This window comes from Leucoraja erinacea, chromosome 13 (genome assembly GCF_028641065.1).
Source record: "Leucoraja erinacea ecotype New England chromosome 13, Leri_hhj_1, whole genome shotgun sequence".
Classification (NCBI taxonomy): Eukaryota; Metazoa; Chordata; class Chondrichthyes; order Rajiformes; family Rajidae; genus Leucoraja; species Leucoraja erinaceus.
This window is the reverse complement of record NC_073389.1, coordinates 4,266,836-4,292,259: the sequence shown is the minus strand read 5'-3', so window position 1 is coordinate 4,292,259 and position 25,424 is coordinate 4,266,836. Positions and strand designations below refer to the sequence as shown.

At 41.8% G+C, this 25,424-nt stretch overlaps 1 protein-coding gene across 4 annotated transcripts in view; it reads left to right on the top strand.

Moving 5' to 3' along the window:
- Positions 1 to 25,424, top strand: part of pou2f1b (POU class 2 homeobox 1b) — a 121,907-nt gene that overhangs the window by 59,315 nt on the left and 37,168 nt on the right. For all 4 annotated transcript variants that reach the window (XM_055644315.1, XM_055644314.1, XM_055644313.1 and 1 more), the window contains 8 exons: positions 3,090 to 3,146; positions 9,955 to 10,077; positions 11,076 to 11,252; positions 11,621 to 11,759; positions 14,406 to 14,500; positions 16,967 to 17,143; positions 18,119 to 18,260; positions 22,030 to 22,175. In XM_055644315.1, coding sequence (XP_055500290.1) covers positions 3,090 to 3,146; positions 9,955 to 10,077; positions 11,076 to 11,252; positions 11,621 to 11,759; positions 14,406 to 14,500; positions 16,967 to 17,143; positions 18,119 to 18,260; positions 22,030 to 22,175 — 1,056 coding nt within the window. The remainder of the gene's footprint in view (positions 1 to 3,089; positions 3,147 to 9,954; positions 10,078 to 11,075; positions 11,253 to 11,620; positions 11,760 to 14,405; positions 14,501 to 16,966; positions 17,144 to 18,118; positions 18,261 to 22,029; positions 22,176 to 25,424) is intronic.

The window sequence follows — 25,424 nt, the reverse complement described above, 5'->3', positions numbered from 1 at the left end:
AGAGGAGGTAATGTAGAAGACGTTGGTCTCTGGATGGGGTTGAACATTTTTGATCCATTTAAAACACTTTGAGGTATCTTTCTTTATATTTTGCAGTGGACTGGAGTGGAATAGTGTATAAAACTGAGATGATAGAGGTCAGAATAGGAGTAGAGACTTGCATTGAACGGGAATTAACGTGCAACCATGCTTGTGGCAGTCCAAAAAAGACAAATACCCCAAAACTGAAAATTAAAGATCTATTTGAAAAATCTTGCATCGTTCAGAAAATGTTAACTTGAATTTTTCTTGGTATGTTTCTGTTTGTAGATGGTAGTTTTTTTAAATGAGCATCACAATGATACAAATCAACTGCTGAGATTTTAACCCTTTATGGATTTGCATAAAATGACAAAATGATAGGAATATTATACTGAGATTTAGACCCTTTATGGATTTGCTTGTAATTACAAAGTTGTAGGATTAGGAATAAAAACAAGCTTCTTGTCCAATGGGTTGACAACAAAACCCCTTTAAAAGACGATACGGAGTTGTTTTGGACTGAGTTCCATAATAAAAATGGAGCTTATTGGATTTTATTATCCAATGTGGCAACAATGTCTTAAAGACAAAATGCTGGAGTAATTCTGTGGGTCAGGTAAGATTTCTGGGGGATATGGATAGCTGACATTTCGGGTAGGGATCCTTCTTTAGACTGTTGCTTAGCTTTCGGATAATTCATCAATGATTATATCAGTGAATATTTGGTCAGATAATGCCTTATCTAGAAACTCAATTCATGTTACATTGAGAACAGGATGCTTAATTATATTCTCGAACCACAGATAAACTAGTCTCCGGTTATGCAAAGACTCATCTCCATTTTTCATCATCGTTTACTGCATAAATCCATTTATGGGTGTAAAATGACAGAGTAATATTGTATGCCCAGCCTTTAATTTTGGAGGAAAAAAATAATCAAAATGTTGGAAGCACTAAGCAAGTTGGGACACATTTGCTGAAAGAGTAATAGTTAACGTTTCAATTTAAGACACTTTGTAGTACAAATCAATAAAGGGAACTATACTGGTTAAGAAATGCACAAGAAAAGCAAACAAAAGCTAGAGTTCTTTGCTAAAGAGGGAATTGAAAGGGGGTGATGTTGTGAAATTTGTTTGGTAGTGGTTAGAATTTGGAACTCGCATGTATAGGAAGTACTAACGGAAGCTTTATAAGGAAGAGTGAAACAACATACTGATAAGGCTAACATGCAAAAGCAGAATGATATATAGACCATAAATACCTCCAATTACTGTAAATTTTACCAAACAAAACAACTCGAAGATTTTGAAAACACTTGTGCTATAAAACTTTTCACATTAACACTTGCTAAATGGACAAGCATACACACAATTCTTTTATCAAATGTGCAAACATTTTATTATAATATTGGGAAAATTAATGCACTTTAATGTTTATTGCACTATAAAATCATATATTTTGCAGTATTTATTTTTACTCAGATTTTCCATAAAATAAGATCTGTTAATATAGTCTGGATATTTAAGTTTGGTTTACTATGCTTTTGCCTCTCTTGGGCTGAAATAATATGAATAGCCTCTCCCTCCCCCCGTCTCCCAAAATGTGGACACATGCCGGGGGACTACAATGCACATAACCCATATTTCCATAGTTTAATAACAGGATAGTGTCGAGGCATTTTTCAATTTTTTTTGCAGATAGTCATAAAGAGTTAAGTATGGAAGTGGACCCATTGGCCCATTGTGTTGTGATGATCATCAATCACTCGTTTATACTTGTCCGACATTAATAGATTTATTATTCACCCTACATTCTCACCAACTCTCGAAGATTCTACCACTCACTTCCACAATAGGGGCAATTTACAAAGACCAATTAATGTACCAACTGCATAGTTTGGGATGTGAGAGGAAACCCACGCGATCATATGGAGAAGGTGCGATCTCCACCTGGACAGCGCCTGAGATCAGGATTGAACCGTGGTTCTCTGGTACAATGAGGCAGGAGCTCTACTAGCTGCTCCACTGCAGCGCAATAGAGTCACGTCTACATCCAAACTACTTTTGAGGTCAACTTCTGAGAATTGTTTTTTAAACATATTTTAACCATATATAACGAACTACAGATGTTTTTAATAAAGTTTAAAGTCACAAAGTGGATTTTGTTTCTACAAATGCCTCGATGCCTCTCTGCTGCTCCATTTACTGATGCTCTGCTGCCTCCTTGGTGGCTCCTTCTCTGCTATCTTGCATTTGCCACATTCTGATGCTCCTCTCCATCTCGCCGATGATCTCAGCAGCTTGCTGAAGCGAGCATGTTGGAAATACTGAGCAGTCAGGCAGCATTTGTTGGGTCAAAAGAGCTGATGCGAGATCATCGATCTGAAACATGCACTGCTTTTTTTTTCTGTTTCCACAGATATGACCCAACTTGCTGAGTATTTCCTGCATTTTCTGTCTTGTGTTTGAATTAATTAAATATTGAAATATTAGCATTTTGTGTTTTTTCAACATTAAAAGCATTTGATCCTCGATATAATTGGTGAGGAGAAGGGGTTTGCCATGTGAATAGTTCAATTAAAAGTCAGCAGTAATTAGGACTCTATGGAATGGCTAATACAGTTCCCCCAGAAACAGTGTCCAAAGATAAGACTTTAAACCATTCAGAATAATACTTCCCACAACAGATTTTGTTTTCAAGCTAATCATTACATCTTCCTGTGAGAGAAGACATTTTCTACTGCCGTTAGCCAGTTAGGAAGCTGGGTACATTTCTTTCCCGACTGTTCAGTAGCCACAACACTTTATAGCATCAGCTTTATCTGGGATTCCTTCATGTTTGTGTACAGGGTAGACCTGAGGGAAGGCTCATTGGAAAGAGGAAATGGGTTGTGAGGAGGGGGGGGCACACACATTTTCACTGAAGCTGGCAACTTAAACCCGTCATAGATTGGCAAAGGCATTTGAAGACTAATATTACTTAAACCAGTTTTTATTATCAGTTGGCAATCCTAATTAGGTCGCATGTTACACATTCATCAATATATTTTTTACTCTGTGATATTACAGGTGCAACTTCCTGGAGCAACTTTGCAATCAACTGCGTCACAAACATTAAATGTACAGGTAGGCTACTTTATTATGGACTACTTGCCCTTGCATGTACTCAATGCAGTTTGGTGAGGTCATGAGTATATATGGTGCCACATTAGCTGCTTCTTTGTTGGAACTGGGACTTTCTTGCTTTCCTATTTGGTAAGGGCTTGGGAAGGTGCAGAAAGTTATTTGCTACCAAAATAGTGACATCCCTTTTGGTTTTGTCAAAAGCTATTCAGGGTGGCTGTAGCAAACGTCAATTTTGGAGTCTCAGAATGGCAAACAAATTTAGTTCCACCTGGCAGTTTTGGTATCCTGCAATTATCCTGGGTGTAAATAGACAGTTCATCAATATTTAATTCTAAACATTGCTATTGGAACCAAAAATACAGATTATGTCTTAATTGTTTGTGAAGTAAGTAATTAATTAAAATTAAGTAGATGTAAAACAATTTGGCTCCATCGGCAACGATTAGTTTGTCATTGTTAGAAGGCAGAATACAAAAGATGCTCAAATTACACATGATGAGAGGAGCCATGTTCAAATCACAACTGACCACTATTTTGTGAGATTAAAGACCGCTCTCAGTATTGAAGGCAACCCAAATGCCAGAGTTGGCAATGTTACATTGAAACATCCTCACTACACCAAGAACACCTCCACGCACAGTGCATAGATAAATTGCACCTGTACACCTGAAGATGAGCACTTGGAAACTCTCAGACAGACCATTCACTGACTGCCAGGATTCCATTGGCCTTGCTACCTGTCATCATCAAAACTGGAATGAACGCATTACCATTGAGGTCACGGCTGTCTTGGATCAGAAAATGAAAGCTTGCTGTGGCTGGCAAAACCATTCATCATCTAATCAAAAGCAGAACTCTTTCTACAAGCTGAATGTAAAGGGTTTTAGTCGGCAGCAGGAGGATGAGGGAAATGCTCGCTCTGTGTGTTTTAACAAGCTTTTGCTTTATACAGTGAGAATTAAAAGTTGAATCGGAAGAATAAAGCACTAAATAATTTCACGGTCAAAGTCTTTTTATCTGCTAAGTGAGCTAATTGAATAAAGAGAGAGGCATCGTAGGATCACTTGCAAGTTTTGTGCCATGTGAGAACTCCAGGGCATTTCCTTTGTATATAATATTGTTGGTGTGATTTGGTTACCCTGCTGTTTGAGAGCAGAGTCGGAGAGCAAATATTTTGACAAGGACAAAAATTAATTGGATAGTTAAGAAGAGACTTGGGGCCTTCCCTGCTTCAATCAGTAGTTGGTTCTGATGGGTAGAGAGGTCCACTCCCCTTGGGCGTGCAGCACCAGCACCATGGACAGGCAGGAGAAAGTTCAAGGGCAACATGTATGTGTTTCTATTGTTAGCGTAGGACAAAAAGTTCAAATAGGTGTAAAGTTGATAAACAGGACATGATCAATTTTATTCCTGGCCCTTCCATCTTTGACAGTGGGTAAATTACCAAGCCCAGATGAAATACATCTCAGCAGAAGCAAGGGAAGAAATTGCAGAAGCTGTGCTCATTATTTTTTAGTCATCCCCAGCCACAGGAATGTTTATACGATTGGACAACTTCTAATCTGTACAGTCGTTCACAGAGAGGAAGGGATTACCTGTGTGTTATCTTGATTTGATTTGATTCAATTTATTGTCATGGCACTTTTCAGTGCAACAAAATGGTTTAGGGCCGGTCCCACTTTCACAACCTAATTCACAACCTTTTTTACTCGTGAGCATTTTTCATCATGCTAGAAAAACGCCCTGACCTACTTGATGCCACGAGTACCTATGACTAGCATCACGGCCTGCCTCGACCTACCTACGACCTCGTGACGACCATGCTGCGAGTATAAGTCAAGGGCAAACTCAGCAGAGGTCGTGAAAGTGGGAGAAATAATGACGGTGATGAGCGCATCATCGAAATCCATTCGGAGCAATTATATAAACCTTTGTTTAGAAAGACCCAGGTGAATCAAGGCCAGTCAAATGGATTTCTGGAGGGATGTTAATGTCCATTAAACTTGATTACATTTTTTATGAGCCAACAGGACAGTTTATGATGTGGTCAATGTTAATATGTTCAAGCCTTTTGACAACCTCCTGATTGGAGGACTGCTTTTTAAAAAAAAAGATCTAAAGTGAGGGATTAAATTGGATCTATAACAGGCTTCGAAGCAGAAAGTGGAAGCTAATGAGTGAGTATGGATGATTTCATGACTAGAAGGCTTTTCCATTAGAGTTTCACAAGGCACGGTATCCAGTAGCTTTTTGTTCTGCCCAATAATTTTTACTTTAGAGAGGGCACGACAGAGTGTTTACTGACGGTAAAACATTGTCAGTAGGTTTGGCCGGGAGGAAGAAAACATGGCTTTTTCCAGCCGTATGTTGCTGGTCTGGTCAAATATGTTGCAAATTGGCAAATGCAGTTTATTCGAGAAAAGTCGCTAATGTGTTGCCTCTGTGGCGATGAGATAAGACGAGGAGATGTGACATAAATGAGAATGTGTTGAGAAGTGTGCAGGAACAGACCTCGGCGTGCATGTTCATAAATTCTTCAAGGGAGCATGACCGATAGGTAAGGTGCTTATAAAAATGTTTTTTTAAATCCACGATGCTCACCAGAATTAGCCCAGATATAAGGATAAGGAAGTTATGCTAAAATGGTGCATAGTGCTGCTTAACTAACTGCTCCAGTGCAGTTCGAAGCACAAGAAAGATGTAATTCTGAATCTGATGGACAGAATACAGAAGGTCATTGTGCAGATATTGTATGATGTAGCAATAGAAGCTGGGTTTCTCACCAGCAGGTGAGAAGCCTGTTTTAACCCTTGCATTACACATGGCTGGACTCATTTAGCTGTGAGGAAACATTGGATAGGTTACGTTTTTGTTCCTCTTTGGAACTGAAGAAAGTAGAGACTTAAAGCAGATAAAATTGAGGGGCATAATTAATTAATGAGCCAGAATAAATAGGAAGGGCCTGTTCCTTATCTCAGGAGTTATAGGCTTGCGTTGGGTGAGGAGAGATGGTGGTACATAAAATGGTGAAAGAACTCAAGAAAATAGGAGCAGGAGGAAGCTATGAAGTCCTTCAAGCTTGTTCTACCATTATAATTATGGGGCTGCGATATGCTGCCTCAACTCCTATGTGCCATTTCTTCCATACCACTATTCCTCAGTCTATCAAATATTTATCCACCTCCACTTTAAACATCCAGCTTTCTCCACCCACGAGACGGTTCCGGAGATTCACCATGTCCAGGTCCTCCCCCTATAACTCTATGGCCCCACCCCCTTTCCTCCAGTGACACAATTGCTTTTATAACACAATTTTCTGTAACACAAGGTTTCTTAGGAATGCATCAGATGTTATAGCAGAACTACTTGTATGAGGAAACTTATCCCTCCGTTCGTGAAGGTAAATGTAGATAAGAAAGGGAGACCTAACCTTGTTTGCCACCGGCATGGCGCTGGAGCCAGAGCCCTTAAGGGCCTGACGCACACGTACACGCATACGCCCACGCACACACACAGCGGGGGCCTGGGAAAGCGGGGGAGCGCTGTCTGAAATTCTCACGGTGCAAAGCCAAGGTGGTACAGACACACACCGCGATGAACAGGAAGGTTAAAGACGGCTAGCGTCGTGTACGGTAAGTCCCTTAAAAGAGCGGGGAGGGGAAAAGGAGTGGAGAAACTTTTAAGAAGCCAGACAACTTTTAATAAGCCAGAGATACACAGCTGTGTAGTTTGGCGGGCATTTAACATTACCGGACGGTTTTCCTTGGTTCTGAAAACTCGACCTTACGTGTTTTTTCCCCCAATGAGCTAATGAAAATGCAAAGGAGATTAACTAAAACTACCTACGGCTACCTCGACTACCTACAACGACATGGCGACCCCACTACCACTGCACCTCGGCTACAGGATTATCGATTTTCTCCATGCCACCAATTTTTGGCCGCAGAATATTTTTCAACATGTTGAGAAATTTGCGGCGACCATACTGCGGCCGCGACTAGTTCCCAGAATGCGGGAACTCCTCGCGACCATGAAGGAGACTCACCAGAGAGCACCAGCGACCATGTGGCGATTATGAGGCGAGCGCAAAGTCTCCTGCACTCGCCTAAAAAGCCGCCTAAGTAGGACATGGCCTTTAATCACTGAAGCACCAAAGAAAATCAACACTCTGAAAGTGATCCTCCACCCTAAAAGATTGTTGTTGCTGTAGTGGGTATTCCTAATTATAGTATCTCACTGAATGTAATACCAAAACGCAAATGATGGAAATAGCAGCAGCAAGTAATGTGGAGAGGAACCAAATACTGTTGATGATGATGATGATGTTACTTGATTGTCACTTATCCACATTGATATCTTATTTTTCTTCATGGTTGTTCAAAACATGAAGAATCACATCAAGTGAAACATCAGTTCATTTAAAAACAAATATGGATTTGGATGATTTGGAACTCTAAAATGTAATTATGCTTCATAAAATTGATTTTCTTAAATGGAAATAATTCATAACTCTCTCACAGCCAATTCTTCCATCTCTGTTAAGAATTGCGGGTCCATAATTTATCAAACCAGGAATGAGTCGGTGAATGGTTGATGAGTGTTTGTCGGCACTGGGCCTGTACTCGAAGAAGAATGAGGGGGGGGGCTCATTGAAACATACAGAATAGTGAAAGGCTTGGATGGAGGGGATGTTTCCACTAGTGGGAGAGTCTAGGACTAGAGGTCACAGCCTCAGAATTAAAGGATGTTCTTTTAGGAAGGAGATGAGGAGAAATGTCTTTAGCCAGAGGGTGGTGAATCTGTGGAATTCTTTTGACACAGAAGGCTGTGGCGGCCAAGTCAGTGGATAATTTTAAGGCAGAGATAGATAGATTCTTGATTAGTACAGGTGTCAGGGGTTATGGGGAGAAGGCAGGAGAATGAGGTTAGGAGGGAGAGATAGATCAGCCATGATTGAATGGCTGAGTAGGATGGGCCAAATGGCCTAATTCTACTATTGCAGATGACCTTATGACCAGACATCGCCTTTTTCAGTGCGTAGCCACACCAGGCATCTTTCCAGTTTGATTCATCCCGTGTTCCTCATTGCTTTTCTCTAGAGTTCAACCGAAAGTCTTGCTTCATAAAGTCACAGAAACATACAGCACAGAAATGTGCCCTCCTCGTCCATGTGATGGCCTCTGAACTCCTTGACACGATTCCTGCAACTCAGTTAATGCTGTCTTTCCGATAATCTGTTCCAACTATTTGCTGTCTTTGCCCACTTTGTGCTGGATTGGAATAACTTTTGAGTAAAATCTTGGTATGCAGAGGGAAGTCTCCACGCAGTTGGTCCTGGGAAAGAATTACAGTTGCAATTATTTCACTTTGCCAGCAGATGGTGGCAGCAGTATGAGTAAAACCGGAATAGCAGCTATGACATGTGATTTTTGCAGTCAGTCCAGGTCCTCTCCAGGCTATGAATGACCAACATTTACAGCCCATACAGACAAGTGAGCATTTGGGAGAGTGGTGGGATGCATTTGCCAACTGCAGAGAGGCTGCAGGCATCCCCTGCTGCGTGGAAAATCTGCACACGGTGTATCTGATTGATTGAGTTAAACGCTGTGGTTTGACTACACATTGCCCTTGCCTGATCTACGTTTTATTTAAACATATTGCGGGGCGATCCATTTCTAACTTGCTAACAGTACTCGGGAATGGAACCTTGTAACTTAATAATGACCTCTTCTGGATTGTTCAACTTCTATTGGAGGCTAAGCATTACCTTAACCTAAATGCAAGAATTTATAAGAGGGAATTTTTACTTCACTTTTGAGCTAATTAATGCTTATTTTTGATGGGAGCGAAAATATAAATCATTTATCATTACTTGGGGTTTGTTGAATATTTCTATTTGCCCCCGCAGCCATTTATCTGCATCAGTTAGATCGAGACTTTGGTGCTGAATTGTGGCTGTTCTGTGTTGTTTCATGTCTATGTTTTGTTCTGGAGCTGCAACCCATCAGACTGACAGGAAATGAATCCTGTTTTACAAATGAAGGAATAAGGAGGCAGGTACAATAACAACATTAAAAAGGCACTTGGACAGGTACAGGATAGGTTTAGTGTCCGAAGGAAGTGCAGATGCTGGTTTAAACCAAAGATAGCTGGAGACGCAAATAGCTGGAGTAACTCAGCATCTCAGGAGAAAAGGGACCTATTCCTTTTCTTCTGAGATGCTGTCTGACCCGCTGAGTTACTCCAGCTTTTTGTCTTAGGATAGGTTTGGAATGATATGTGCTAAACGCAGGCAGGTGGGGCTAGTGTTGAAGGGGCATGTTGGTCGGTGTGGGCAAGTTTAAAGAAATATGGGCTGAAGGGCCTGGTTCCGTGCTAATGATAGTTGGACAAATGGACATCAAAGGAACATCATGAGTGAAATGGGTTTTTGTTCATGGACAGAAAGTGGGTGGTAAAATTCAAGATGAAAATCAATGCAAAATAGTTTTTATTTATTTTATTTATTTATTTTTTGTTTTATGAACTACTTTAACATCGACAAATTTCAAACCATTGCAAAATCATTTGAACACTAGGGAGTTTAGGCCTTTATCTTCCAGTCACAAGAGGACCTCTAATGTTGAGGAATTTTGAGGTGAGTTAATGGTGATACATTTGGTCATTGATTCATATTAATATTTTTTAGTTCCATTGAATTGGAAATTTAGATATTGATTCAATCAATGGTCAACCCATTTCAGGGTTTACTTTTTCAAGAAATCTATCAGTAAAAATGATCTAACCAATTCCACTTGGTATTTTTAAGGTAAAAAATGAGGAATCGGATTCCTCGTCCCAGCATACAATAACTCAGCCATCACTGCAATCATCGTTACAGAACGCCCTACCGCAGACACAGCTCATGCTTGCTGGAGGCCAGATCACCGGGGTAGGTTGACGCTGTTTTCAGCTTAAAGGTCCAAACCTACTTGAATTTCTATGGTTGATTCTATTGAGTTATATTATCAGCGTAGGTTCACGAGATTGATCCCTGGGATGGCGGGACTGTCATACGAGGAAAGATTGAAAAGACTAGGCTTGTATTCACTGGCGTTTAGAAGGCTTTGGAAGGAGTTGATTTGAAACTGTCGGTTACCAAATCAGTACATCATCTTCCAATGTTATTTTAATAATGAAAACACTTAGAACAAAGCAAACATATGCAGCTAATGCAAGATTTTTTTTAGATGAATTTTTGGGGGCTTTTTATACAAATTGACTATTCAGTAACAGATTTTGATCAAATTGTCACAAATCAAAATCTTTTGCATTTTAGAATTTTTCAATTGACTTCTAAAATAATTGTTTTATGATTCCAAAAGTCAATCATCTGGGTAATTTATTCTTAAAATATGCTTTTTTCAACATGCCCTTTATTCTATATCTTATAGAAACATATAAAATTATAAAAGGACTGGACAAGCTAGATGCAGGAAAAATGTTCCCAAAGTTGGGCGAGTCCAGAACCAGGGGCCACAGTCTTAGAATAAAGGGGAGGTCATTTAAGACTGAGGTGAGAAAAAAAAATGTTTTCACCCAGAGAGTTGTGAATTTGTGGAATTCCCTGCCACAGAGGGCAGTGGAGGCCAAGTCACTGAATGGATTTAAGAGAGAGTTAGGTAGAGCTCTAGGGGCTAGTGGAATCAAGGGATATGGGGAGAAGGCAGGCACGGGTTATTGATAGGGGACGATCAGCCATGATCAAAATGAATGGTGGTGCTGGCTCGAAGGGCCGAATGGCCTCCTCCTGCACCTATTTTCTATGTTTCTATCACCAACAAAAACATGCACTACTCCTCTATGTGTGGCTGTGAACATGAGACTAGGTGCTGTTGAGGACGACACACGCCATATAATCCTACTTTGTGATTTATTTTCCCCCTCCAGCTAACGTTGACGACGGCGCAGCAGCAGTTGTTAATCCAGCAAGCGCAGGCCCAGCTACTGGCTGCTGCAGTCCAACACTCAGCAAATCAGCAGCATAATGCCGCAGGAGCCACCATCTCTGCCACGGCAGCAACTCCTATGGCACAAATACCCATCGGTCAACCAATCCAAATACAAGTATGCAAGCATACCCTTTATTTCTCTGCGTTTTATGGCCTCGGATTCTTTGCCTTTGGAAGGAGTTGATTTGAAACTGTCGGTTACCAAATCAGTGCATCATCTTCCAATGTTATTTTAATAATGAAAACACTTAGAACAAAGCAAACATATGCAGCTAATGCAAGATTTTTTTTAGATGAATTCTTGGGGGCTTTCTATACAAATTGACTATTCAGTAATAGATTTTGATCAAATTATCACAAATCAAAATCATCGTTTGCATTTTAGAATTTTTCAATTGACTTCAATTGATTCCGAAAGTCAATCATCTGGGTAATTTATTCTTAAAATATGCTTTTTTCAACATGCCCTTTATTCTCTTGCAGGATCTGCAACAGTTGCAGCAGTTGCAGCAACAGAACTTGAACCTGCAGCAGTTTGTCCTGGTGCAACCGGGTCACCCAATCACCACCAACCTGCAACCGACGCAGTTCATCATCTCACAAACTCCACAGGGACAGCAAGGTGAAGGGGTTTGTTAATCTAGGAAGAAATAAAATCAGAGGAAGCTCCAATGTTTTGTACATTGAGTGAAGGAGGAATTGTGAAAATACTCGCTTAGGTTTGGAGAATGGGTTACAAAGTTAGTTGATTCTTCATACCTCTGAAATGTTTTACCACAAACAAGTATCCTTTCCTGGCAGGGTGGCACAGCGGTTGAGTTGCTGCCTTCCAGCGGATTAGTGTGCCAGAGTCCAGGGTTCGATCCTGGCCATGAGTGCTTGTTTGTATGTTCTCCCCGTGACTTGCGTGGGTTTCCTCCAAGAACTTTGGTTTTCTCCCACAGGTTTGTAGGTTAATTGGCTTGGTATAAATGTGAAAATTGTCCCTCATGGACCGCTGGTCGGTGCGGACACGGTGGGCCGAAGGGCCTAATCTGAGGAAGGACATTGTTGCCATAGAGGGAGTACAGAGAAGGTTCGCCAGACTGATTCCTGGGATGTCAGGACTTTCATATGAAGAAAGACTGGATAGACTCTGCTTGTGCTCGCTAGAATTTAGAAGATTGAGGGGGGATCTTATAGAAACTTACAAAATTCTTAAGGGGTTGGACAGGCTAGATGCAGGAAGATTGTTCCCGATGTTGGGGAAGTCCAGAACAAGTGGTCACAGTTTAAGCATAAAGGGGAAATCTTTTAGGACTGAGATGAGAAAAACATTTTTTACACAGATAGTGGTGAATCTCTGGAATTCTCTGCCATCTCAGAATGTAGTTGAGGCCAGTTCATTGGCTATATTTAAGAGGGAGTTAGATGTGGCTAAAGGGATCAGGGGGTTTGGAGAGAAAGCAGGTACAGGATACTGAGTTGGATGATCAGCCATGATCATATTGAATGGCAGCGCAGGCTCGAAGGGCCGAATGGCCTACTCCTGCACCTATTGTCTATTTTTCCCCGCTGTATCTCTAAACTAAATTAAATTGAACTGAACGAGAGGTTCTTAAGCATTTCCGCAGGTGATGCTGCTAATTTGTGGTGATTTAGTTTTTGAAACCAACCAAAACTGACAAACCTCTGAAGTTCCCTTTGTTACGAGGGTTCTGTTTTGCCTTAAACTGTTGCGCTTGTGCTTTGTTCCGACTGATTACGATAAATGGAACAAAAAGTTCATATCAGCAAAAAAGATTCAATGAATTAAAGCAACTGACGGACAAGGGATTCTATAATTCAGACAGCTGCGTACTATACCAGCTGCATACCAAAAACATCGAGTATTCTTTGGGAACACTCTGAGGTTTTGGGGAAGATTTGCTTTAAAAGTTTGTCACAAATTAGAAAAGAACCCCTTATACAAGATGGTATACAAGATGCTCATTAATTGCTACAAACGTGTCTCCTCAGTGTTGGTAAACTAAGCAATTTGTTCGCCTATTAACAATTGAAATACAGTAAGCCCCTGTCTTTATGGACCTCTTTATAACAGATATTGGGTATAGTGAGTGGACCTCTCCCCCGGGCACCAGTAGGCCTGGGCTGACAACATGGCTACATTCCAATACAATACAATACAATACAATTTATTTGTTGTCATTTGAACCCAGAGGTTCAAACGAAATTTGGTTTCTGCAGTCATACAAACAAGAAGAACCAAGACACAAAACAATTTACACGAACATCAATCACAGTGAATCTCCTCCTCACTGTGATGGAAGGCAAAGTCTTATCTCTCCCGTGCACTCCTCGTTCTCCTCCCGATGTGTGCGATGGTAAATAATCCCGCGGCAATTATAAAGCCGCGCCGGGTGATGCAAGGCCGCGCTCCGGGTCTTGGTGTTGGAGCCCCCGGCGTGCTCTAACAAGTCCCGCGGCCATTTAAAGCCGCGCCGGGCGATGATGTAAGGTCATCCTCAACCCCGCAACTCGGGCGGGAGAAGTCGCCGTTGCGGAAGCCCCGAAAAGCGGTCTCCCAGCAGGGACCCGCGGGCTCCCGGTGTTACCGTCCACCGGGCCGGCGGCTGGAGCCCCCGAATCTCGGGTTGGGCCGCAGCAGCGCGCCACCACAGCTCGGCCAGCTCCACGAAGGTGGGTAAGTCCGCAGCTCCACGACTGGAGCCCCAGGTTGTTCCGGTTGGAGGCCGCTCCACGGTGCTAGGCCCCAACGACAACGGAGACCCGACAGAGAAAAGGTCAGGTTCTCCGTGCAGGGGAAAGATTTTAAAAGTTTCCCACCCCCCGCCCCCCCCACACACATACCCAGTTTAAAAAAAAAATAAAAACTACATACTAACGAGACAAAAAATTAAAAAACGACAGACGGACTGCAGAGGCCGTTGCGACTGGGTTCCGGACCAAGAGTCTCGACCCAAAGTTTTGCCTATCCTTGTTCTCAGGTTCTGCCTGAACTTCTGAGTTAATCCAGCACTTTGTGTCCCTTTATGTATCTTGTACATTTCCACTTCTTATACAATGATAATCTCTTACTCGGTTTTAGTGGACAATTGGCAATAACAAACACCCCACCCCATCTTCGGTCCGTTATAATGAGCGTTTACTGTATACCCGTAGCATATACAATGAACGGGTTGGCCTCTGTATCTTTCAATTGAGCATGTGATAAATTTAAAGTGTTGTGGCTATTTTCATGAATGATGTCCTTTCATTTCCATGCTAGGTCTCATACAAACCCAGAACCTTCTACAACAACTACCTCAGCAAAGCCAAGCCAACCTCCTGCAGGCTCAGCCAAACATCACCTTCAGCACGCAGGTCAGTTTGATAGGACTGACTATGCACTAACATTATCTTCAGGCATCGGTAGTTTCACTAAACAATCCTGTTTTTGCCTTTACAAAAGTTGACATAACATTTGATAATGCAATGTCACATTCCAGACTAATAATGATTTAAGATCTTTTGTATAATTCAGAATTTTAAGTCATCCTAAATCTCATTAATCCATTTGCCAGATATTACGTAATGTTAGTTTCAATCAATCAATCAGATTTATTAATCACATACACAATAAAGTGCAGTGAAATGAATTTTGCCAGCAGTGGCACAATCAAAAAAAAACACACAATACACAATAAAAATTGAACACAAACATCCACCACAGCATTCTTCACTGTGGTGGAAGGCACAAAGTATCGTCAGGCCTCCTCCATTGTTCCCCCGTGGTCGGGGCCATAAACCTCAGCAGTCGCCACTGCAGGCGGCCAGATGTACAGGCCCTCTCATTGAGACAGTAAGTCCCAAATCGGCGCTTCCCTACCGGAGACCGCGGCTTCAGGATGTTGTAGGCCACAGGCCGGCGGTCGGAGCTCTTCCAAAGGTATCCCTTGCAAGGGATCCTGCTCCGAATGGTAAGTCCACACCACGCCCGCAGCTAGAAGCTCCGCGACCCGCGGCTTCAGGATGTTATTGGCCGCGGGCCAGCGGTCAGAGCTCTTCTCCAGCGATCTTTAGCGAGGGCTCCCAGGCTCTGGACGCCGCGCCCGTGGCTAGAAGCTCCGCAGACTGTAGTCTTCAGGCTGTAACCGTCCACGGGCCAGCGATCAGAGCACTCCCTTCTGGCGACCCCGGCAAGGACTCGCCCGCTCCGCGATGAAAAGTCCACGCTGCGCCCGCTGCTGAAACTCCGGGCACGACTCCAGGAAAGGCCGCACCAATCCATGGCGTTAGGCCGTGTGGGAGGCAACATGGAAAAAGTCGCCTCTCCGTGGAAGAGACGACTGAAAGCGGTTCCCCCCTTGCCCCCCCTCCCCCTCACCACACCCCACATAAGACACACCAAGAGACATTAAAACACACATTTGAACACTAAAAAAAAAAAAAAAAGCTGAGATGACGAACATGCTGCTGGCAGGCCATCCGTCTCGCAGCGTCCCCACCGACCTATTTGTTATTTGTTATTCATATTTGTTATCAATTCATATTTGTTATCAATTTTTCATGTTAAGATGTGTTAGGTTTAGGCTTATACAGTCATGTGTACCAAGGTACAGTGAAGAGCTTTGTTTTGCATGCTATCAGATCAGATATACTATACATATATACAATCGTCAAACTTAAGTATAAAAGGTAGAGCAAATGGGAAGATACAGAGTGCAGAATGTAGCTCTCGGCATTATTGCCCACAAGTTCCATACACATAGTCGAATGGGGTAGAGATGAATTGGACAGTAACCTTGTGTATGGAAGGACAGTCCAGAGGCCTGATAATGGAGGGGAAGGCACTGTTCCTAAGCCTGTTGGTGTGCACTTTCAAGCTTTTGTATCTTCTGCCTGATGTGAGCAGGGAGAAGTGCGAGTGATCGGGGGGGGGGGAATCTGATTATGTTGCCAGCTTTTCCAAGGCAGCGTGTAATGTAGACGGAGTCATTGGTGGGGAACCCGGGCTGTGTGACGTTAATTATTTTGCCTTCACCACTTGATCAGACTTGTAGTGTACCTGAGGACATTACTAGCAAAGATAGTTCCTTCCTAAGATGTATTTGAGCCAAAGTACTGTGCCCTCGATAATGTGCGACAAAGACCCATCATTTATTTATTTACCTCTGTACTTCACGCTTTGAGATTTGTAATCGAAAAAAATCACATGTGGTTAAAGTGCACATTGTCAGATTTTAATAAAGGCCATTTTTATACATTTTGGTTTCACCATGTAGAAATTACAGCAGTGTTTATACATAGATGCCCCCCTATTACAAATCTCAAATTGTGGAGCACAGAGGTAAATAAATAAATGATGGGTCTTTGTTCCAATTATTATGGCGGCCACTGCATCTTCGTCTTGACACATTAACATGTTTTAATTTTTCCTCAGATGCTGCTTGATCAGCTGAGTGCTTCCAGTACTTTCTTGCTTTTATTTCAGATTTTTTCATAGGCTCAGACATTTGGGTTAAACAGCCCCCTATTACTCCTAACCATTTTGTATAAAATCTTGTAAATAATGCAAAAGAGCTGTCTCACATATTTTCTTTGAAAATAATTTGGCCTAGATATTTAATATTGGAATGAATGATAATGTTAATTCTAGATAGACACAAAAAGCGGTTTAAACCAGCATCTGCAGTTCCTTCCTACACAAAAATGTTAATTATGTTAGTTGTTTAAGGTCATAATCCTACTGAAGCGCAGAGCAACCTGAATTGTAACGTCTTTTTGCCTTAGACTGATAATCTATCATAACTCAGTTATTATAAATAAATAAAACCTGGATCTTTTCAGCCAGCAACACCGACACGCACAACAATAGCAACGGCTCCTATCCAGTCGGTTCAGCAGAGCCAGTCGACACCAAAGCGCGTAGATACTCCGAACATAGAGGAACCGAGTGACCTTGAGGAACTTGAACAGTTTGCCAAGACGTTTAAACAGAGACGTATCAAACTCGGGTTCACTCAGGTAGGAAAACTGCCTCGCGGTTTTTCTTATAGTTTGCACAATGAATCATGTGGGCAATGTTGTCGGCTAACATGATGTTAAATAAGTGAGTTCGGTATTCCGAAAAACGCAAGGAGTCTCATGGGTTTTGTCAAAGGTCGTAAGCTATAATGGGGAAATAAATCTCAGCGCTATAGATACAGTGAGTATACTTTTGATCCGATTTGTTGTATTTTTTAAGCTTATATTTGTCATGGCTGATTCAAAGATATGAAGCTGGAAGATTTTATGTCATGGAAAGTCGATGCTTTGAAGATTTTTTTAACAGAGAGGGGGTTAAAAAAAACGGGACGAAAAGCTGAACTTGCAGCTCTTGCTGTAGCTGCAGCAATTTAAATCGGTACAAAGAACTCCTTAAAGTTTATTGAAAATGATAGAAATCATACATTTCATTTCATTTCCCCACCCCAAGAAAAAAAATGCGTGTCATTTATCTTCGCGTTCTCGCTCACTCATGGGGGCATGAACCAATAAGAATGAGAAAAACATTGCAGCTTTGTACAAAGGCAAACTAAATGTGGCTATTTAATAGTTTCAAACCCTATCTAGAATAATGAAAGATCCAAAATATGGAGGAAATAAAGCCCTGTTTACACAAAGCAGGGGGGAACCGGGGTGGGGGGGGGGGGGAACTGGACCTGCTCTCATCCGCAGAACTGCGCCTCATTTACAACCAGGATCAATCCCGTGTCCCAGCAGCCGCAAGCGCTGCCGAACCGCCACTTGACTGTTCCCGGTTCTCGGGAATTGTGTTCATTCCAAGGAAATATAATTCCGTTGTCTGCTGCTACTAATCCCATGATTTTCTTTTGAGCTATGTAAATAAAATGTATCTGTTTAGATTTTGGTGTGGCGTTATTGCTTATCTATTTATATTGTATAAAGTGTATTGCAGTATTAAAGAACTTTTACTCCATTCCCCACATCTCTTGTCAGGGTGATGTAGGACTTGCCATGGGAAAACTCTATGGAAATGATTTCAGCCAAACTACAATCTCTCGTTTTGAAGCCTTGAACCTCAGCTTTAAGAACATGTGCAAGCTCAAACCATTGCTTGAAAAGTGGTTGAATGATGCAGGTTTGAGAGCTTTTCTCCCCTTTTCTCTTTACCCTGTGTTAAGGGTTAATCAGTTAAACATTGTTCAATTATCAGCTGAATCTGAATCTGAATTATCAGCTTTGCATATATTTCACATCATCTTTGAGGATGGTGAACTGCAGTAGACATTTTGTAGCTTCAGAGAAGAATCCTTTCATTGTTCAAACTAGTATAAGGTTGTTGGATGGGTTTTAATGTACGCATCTAACTTGTAAGCAACATTGCAAAACTGATTATCCGGCCATTGTCATTTTATTATTTGTTAGAATATCAAATTGCTGCTTATTGAAAATGTTTTGCTGTTACTGACTCTCGTGAATGGTTGTGCAGCACCTTGGGACATCCTGTGGTGATGAAAGACCGAATGGAAATGCAAGCCTGTTTGCTCCCTTCAACTAAAAATAAAGTGATTTCTGGTATTATTAAAGACTCAACGGAAAAGCAAACTAAGCAACTAGCTTAATGACTGTGTTAACACTGCACAGTATCAAGAGATCCTGTTTTTCTCAGTAATAAGATTTTATTTAGGGTATAATAATCTTGTGAAAGATCATAATAAAAGATAAAAGTTTTATAAATCCTTCAGAGAGACAGCTATTAACTAGTAACTTGGGATTCCATTTGAAGGCAAGATTATGTTAATGGTGCTCTCGTGGTCCAATCAGACACAGGACAGTGTTATTGCTGCAACTTTGATATCATATACAGCATGGATACAGGCCCTTCAGCCCAACTCATCCATGCTGACCAAGACGCCCCATCTAAGCTGGAGCCATTTGGTCCATATCCCTCTAAACCTTTCCTATCCATGTACCTGTCCAAGTGTCTTCTAAATGCTGATATAGTATCTGCCTCAACTACCTCCTCTGGCTGCCCATTCCATATACCCACCTGAGTGAAAGATATATGAAAGGATTTTTTTTTGATATGATACTTGCCAGCATCTCTAAATATGGAGCAGGTTGTGTGTTTAATGTTATGGCCATTGTGGAGAGGATCTTGTGTGCTTTTTTTAATCAACTCGAACCTGACCTGTTATCTTCAGGGTTACATGAGCAGATTCTCTGCTCCTCTGCACTTTGCAGCATTCTCAGATTTATAATGTTACCTGTCTGAAGAAGGTTCGCAACCCAAAATGCCATCCGTCCATTCCCTTCAAGAGTCAAGAGTGTTTTATTGTCTTATGTCCCAGATAGAACAATTAAATTCTTGCTTGCTGCAGCACAACAGAATATGTAAATATAGTACATAACGGGAGGAAAAAAAAGATCATTGTGTGTGTATACACATGCACACGTACTCAATAAACAAACAATTATAGTGCAATAATAATAATAGTCTATTGTAGTTCAGAGCTTATTTGTTGTCGTGTTTAATAGCCTGATGGCTGAAGGGAAGAAGCTGTTCCTGAACCTGGACGTTACAGTTTTCAGGCTCCTGTACCTTCTTCCCGATGGCAATGGTGAAATGAGTGTGTGGCCAGGATGGTGTGGGTCTCTGATGATATTGGCTGAATTTTTGAAGCAGCGACTTCGATAAATCCCTTCGACGGTGGGGAGGTCAGAGCCGGTGATGGACTGGGCAGTGGACACAACTTTTTGCAGTCTTTTCCGCTTCCGGACGTTCAAGTTGCCGAACCAGACCATGATGCAACCACTCAATATGCTCTCTACTGTGCACCTGTAGAGGTTCAAGAGAATCCTCTTTGACATACCGAATCTCCGTAATCTTCTCAGGAAGTAGAGGCGCTAATGTGCTTTCTTTATAATTGCATCAGTGTGCTGGGTCCAGGAAATATCTTCGGAAATTTGCAACGCCCAGGAATTTTAAGTTTTTGACTCTCTCCACCATTGTCGCATTGATGTAAACAGGATTGTGGGTCCTCATCCTTCCTCTTCCAAAGTCCACAATCAATTCCTTGGTTTTGCTGGTGTTGAGAGCCAGGTTGTTGTGCTGACACCATTTGGTCAATCGGTCGATTTCACTTCTATACTATGTCTCATCACCATCTGTAATTCGTCCCACAACAGTGGCGCGTTGGCAAACTTGATTATGGAGTTTGCACTATGTCTGGCTACACAGTCATGAGTATAGAGTGAGTAGAGCAGGGTGCTGAGCACACAGCCATGAGGTGCTCCCGTGCTAATTGTGACTGACTATGAAGTATTTCTGCCAATTTGACCCGACTGTGGTCTGTGGATGAGGAAGTCGAGGATCCAGTTGAAGAGGGATGCGCAAGTTCCGTGAGCTTGGTAACCAGCTTTTTTTTTCTTTTTTTAAAAAAAAATATTTTTCAAAAATATTTATTCAAATATTAAAATAGTATTTACAATACAATAAAACAAAACACCACCATAATACAAGATGAACAAATATGCTAAGCAACTGCTAAACAACTATATTGCAATCCTTGTCCAGGATACATTCAACCCCCCTCGGTGCCCAGCAGTCGCGGAACTCCCTCAGGGTGCCCGTAGACAGGGCGTATTCCCTTTCTATACGCACCCGGGCATGGGCGTATCCCCGGAAAAGGGGCAGGCAGCTTGGAGGGATGATGGTATTAAACGCCGAGCTGTAGTCTATAAACAACAGCCTGGCGTAAATGTTTTTATTGTCCAAGTGGTCCAGTGTGGAGTGGAGAGCCAGTGAGATCACGTCCTCCGTTGACCTGTTGTGGCAGTAGGCAAACTGTAGTGGGTCGAGGTTCTTGTCAAGGTAGGAGTTGATATGCACCATAACCAACCTCTCAAAGCATTTCATCACCACAGACGTTAGTGCCACTGGTCGATAGTCATTGAGGCACGTCACCTTGCTCTTCTTGGGCACCGACCAGTATTATTGATGGCCTTTTAAAGCAGGTGGGAACCTCAGACCTCAATAATGAGAGGTTGAAAATGTCCACAAAAACTCCAGCCAGTTGGTCGGCACAGGTTTTGAGAACTCGACCGGGTATACCATCAGGTCCTGGCGCTTTCCGAGGGTTCACCGCCCTGAAGGATCTTCTGACGTCAGCGTCTGCCTGTGACTGTAATACCATCGGGGCGAATGGGGGCTCGGGAAGGCACATCAGTATTCTCCCTATCAAAGCGTGCGTAGAACGCATTGAGCTCGTCAGCGAGTGATGCTTCGCTGTCGTTTGAGCTGCTTCCTGATTTTGCCTTGTAGGAGGTGATGGCTTTCAAGCCCTGCCACAGTTGCCGAACAGAGCAGGTCCCTTTTGCCCTTTTTGCTGGCCTTTTTCAAGGTCGTATTCACAGATGCTGCCTGACCTTCTGTGCTAAAAGCATTTTCAAAATGCCATTCCTCACTTTTTTGCAATAGATACCTTACTTAAACAAGATTCCTGATTCCTTTCCCTGCACTTGATATTTTATTTGTTTTATTTTGCTGAAGAGTTTTATAACGCTGTGTCATTGACTCAACTGCCTGTGTATGCATTTAGCTCAATATTAGCACGTTGGGGTGAAAGTGCCACAGGTTCCTGCTGAGTCCCCTTAACTTATGACTCCACAATCAATAGACCAAACTGATTTCTTTAGACATGTAAGAATATACCAATGGGATGCTGCCTCAACTTTCAACTATTTGAGCATTTGAGCATAACCAGTGGGTTGGTTGATCAATTTGCAAATAAACTTTGTTTATAACCATTATATTTGTAGAAATTTGTGGAAATAATTGAATGAATTGGATGGATTGAAATCAGTTTGTTTTTTGTTTTGTTCAATGTTGTTTTTGCTTTTAACAGAAAATTTGTCGGTAGACTCTGCACTGTCAAACCCCAGTTCCCTGGCATCTCCAGGTCTGGGAATCGAAGGGCTGAGCCGCAGGAGAAAGAAACGCACCAGCATAGAGACCAATGTTCGAGTGGCCTTAGAAAAGAGTTTCCTGGAGGTCAGTCAATGGTCATGCTGAAAGCATTTTACAATCCCATTTGGGGGCTGTTGAGTTACTGGCTGCAGCAGTTTCTTGTCATTATACGCATATTTACCAATTTGAGTTTACTTTCTTAATTTGTAATCATTCATTATTTTGTCGTTAGTCTGCTTGACAGAGACAAGTACAAGTAGTTTAGAAGGATGAGGGGGGGATCTTATAGAAACATATAAAATTATAAAAGGACTGGACAAGCTAGATGCAGGAAAAATGTTCCCAATGTTGGGCCAGATCACCAGGGTAGGTTGACGCTGTTTTCAGCTTAAAGGTCCAAACCTACTTGAATTTCTATGGTTGATTCTATTGAGTTATATTATCAGCGTAGGTTCACGAGATTGATCCCTGGGATGGCGGGACTGTCATATGAGGAAAGATTGAAAAGACTAGGCTTGTATTCACTGGCGTTTAGAAGGCTGAGGGGGGATCTTATAGAAACATATAAAATTATAAAAGGACTGGACAAGCTAGATGCAGGAAACATGTTCCCAACATTGGGCGAGTCCAGAACCAGGGGCCACAGTCTTAGAATAAAGGGGAGGCCATTTAAGACTGAGGTGAGAAAAAACTTTTTCACCCAGAGAGTTGTGAATTTGTGGAATTCCCTGCCACAGAGGGCAGTGGAGGCCAAGTCACTGGATGGATTTAAGAGAGAGTTAGATAGAGGTCTAGGGGATTGGGGACGATCAGCCATGATCGCAATGAATGGCGGTGCTGGCTCGAAGGGCCGAATGGTCTCCTCCTGCACCTATTTTCTATGTATCTATGTTAGTGAGCTTCACTCCTGCACCACTGTGGCTGTGGTTCTTGGCTTGCTACACCTTATCTGCAGGAGAAGGTGGACAGAGCATAACTAGTAGATGTGTTGTAGGAGGTGAATCATCGTTTAGGCTCTGTGTGAAATGCTGAATCAAGGTTTCTGCTGCTGCCATGCCCCTTGCTTTCTCATACAACCTCATATCAAGTTATTCATCGCATCTGGACAGGCAGCTGTCTCAGGCCATTACTGCTGCTGACAAGGTTACACAGAAAAGCTGGAGAAACTCAGCGGGTGCAGCAGCATCTATGGAGCGAAGGAAATAGGCAACGTTTCGGGCCGAAACCCTTCTTCAGACTGCTCGGGGGTGGGGGGGGGTGGGGACAAGAAAGGGAAAAGGAGGAGTAGCCAGAGGGTGGGAGGAGACAGCAGGGGAGCTGAGGACAGATTGTTGAGTACAATCATAATTAGCATTATTATTATAAAAGGGTCCTGTCACAAAATGTCACCTATCGATGTTCTCCAGAGATGCTGCCTTACCTGCTGAGTTACTCCAGCACTTTGTGTCTTAATTTGGTATAAGCCAGCATCGGCAATACCTTCCTACAATACGGTATGCTTGCCTTCATTGGTCGGGGCATTGAGTATAATAGTCAGGAAGACATGATATAGCTTTAAAGGACTTTGGTTAGGTCGCATTTGTAGTATTGTGTCCATCTCTACTCTGGTATCTTTTTTGGTATTAAACCAGAATCTGTGTTTCTTATACTACATTATGTTGCCTTTATTAAAATCTGCCGTGAATTCAATATGTAGACAATTTATATTTATTAACCTGGTTTTCTCTGTTATGCTCAATTATTGCATTCTTATATACAAAATAGAGTGTTTATTAGTTTACATTCATAGCATGCAAAGATTTAATTGACAAACCAGGTGATTGCATATGAAAGCAGAATTAATATATCATTCTGAAGTTTCTGCTGACTTCAATTGGATGTTAATATGCAAAGAAACCCCAAACTACTCCTTGAAGGTTATCAAATCAAGCAAAAGGGAAATATTGTAGTAGTTGAATTTCTGTTTACTTGAAGCAATGTCTCTCTGCAGGAACATATCCTACTTACTTAAGCATGGAGAATTAGGGTCTGTATTCACCAGAGTTAGTACCACGTAAAAGATGATTGCTTGAGGGATTTATAGGTGAACATATCTAGATTTCAGAATTCCCAGCGTCTTGTAGGGATTAAAATTATGCTTATTGTTTGAAAGTACTTATCAGCATCATAACGTTTCAGAAACATTTGTTTCTCTGCCCTGAACACATTAAATAAATAGCATTTCCTTGTTTTAATTAATTTTTTTTGTATCACGTTCATTGAACGGTACAGCACAGGAACTGGCTCTTGCACCCACAATGTTTGTGCCAACTATGATGTCAATTTAAAATGTACAAATGCCTACATGGTCTATATCTCTCCATCCCGCTCCTGTTCACATGTTTTGTCTTAAACGCCTCTTGAAAGTTGCTATCCTATCTGCTACCATCACTTCCCTTGGCAGCATGTTCCAGGCACCAACCACTCTCTGTGAGGGGACAACATTGCCTTGTAAATCTCTTTTTGTCCATGCCGACCAAATGCCCCAATACGCTAGCCCCATTTCCTCACGTAGGGGCCATGTTCCTCTAAACCGTTCCTAAATACCTATCCAAATATGTTTTAAATGGTGTTATCGCACCTGCATCAACTACTTCCTTTGGCAACTTGTTCCCCATTCCACCACCCTCTGTGTGGAAAAGGTTGCCCCCATTAAATCTTCCTCCTCTCACCTTAAACTTTGACTAGTTAGTCCAAAGTCTCTTTTGTCTTGTATAATATTTAAATTATAATTTAAATCTCTTTTGCCGTTAACCTATTTTGACCTGTCAACCAGGAACAATCTACAAACAGTTGCAATGATTGAAATTTCGACTGATTTCAAATTTATTTTCAAAATGGTTTCACATGTTAAATTTGAAAAGAAAACAATGATTTCAATGGGGCACACCACTTTAAATTCCCCACGTAGCAACTGTGTTTCAAGTGACAATATGTAAACGATTAGTGCCACTTTTGGAATATTGTAGAATTATAATTTTAATAAATGAATGGGCCAGAAATCGCTACCATTTTAGTTCTGCACCAAACTGCTGTGATTTATCTCTAAGTGTCGGGAAATTTAACGCAACCTCAAAAATGCACAGATCCCTACCTTGAGCACTGGAGGAGATCAGTAGGTCAGGAAGCATCTGGGGAGGGAATGGACAGGCAACATTTCAGCTTGGACCATTCTTCAGACTGATAGTTGGGGGGAGAAGGCTGGAAGAGAAAGGTGGGGGTGGGACAAAGCCTGGCAAGTCTAACATATTGCTTATAGTTCACTGGGGATTTTCTGACTAGCATTGACCATTG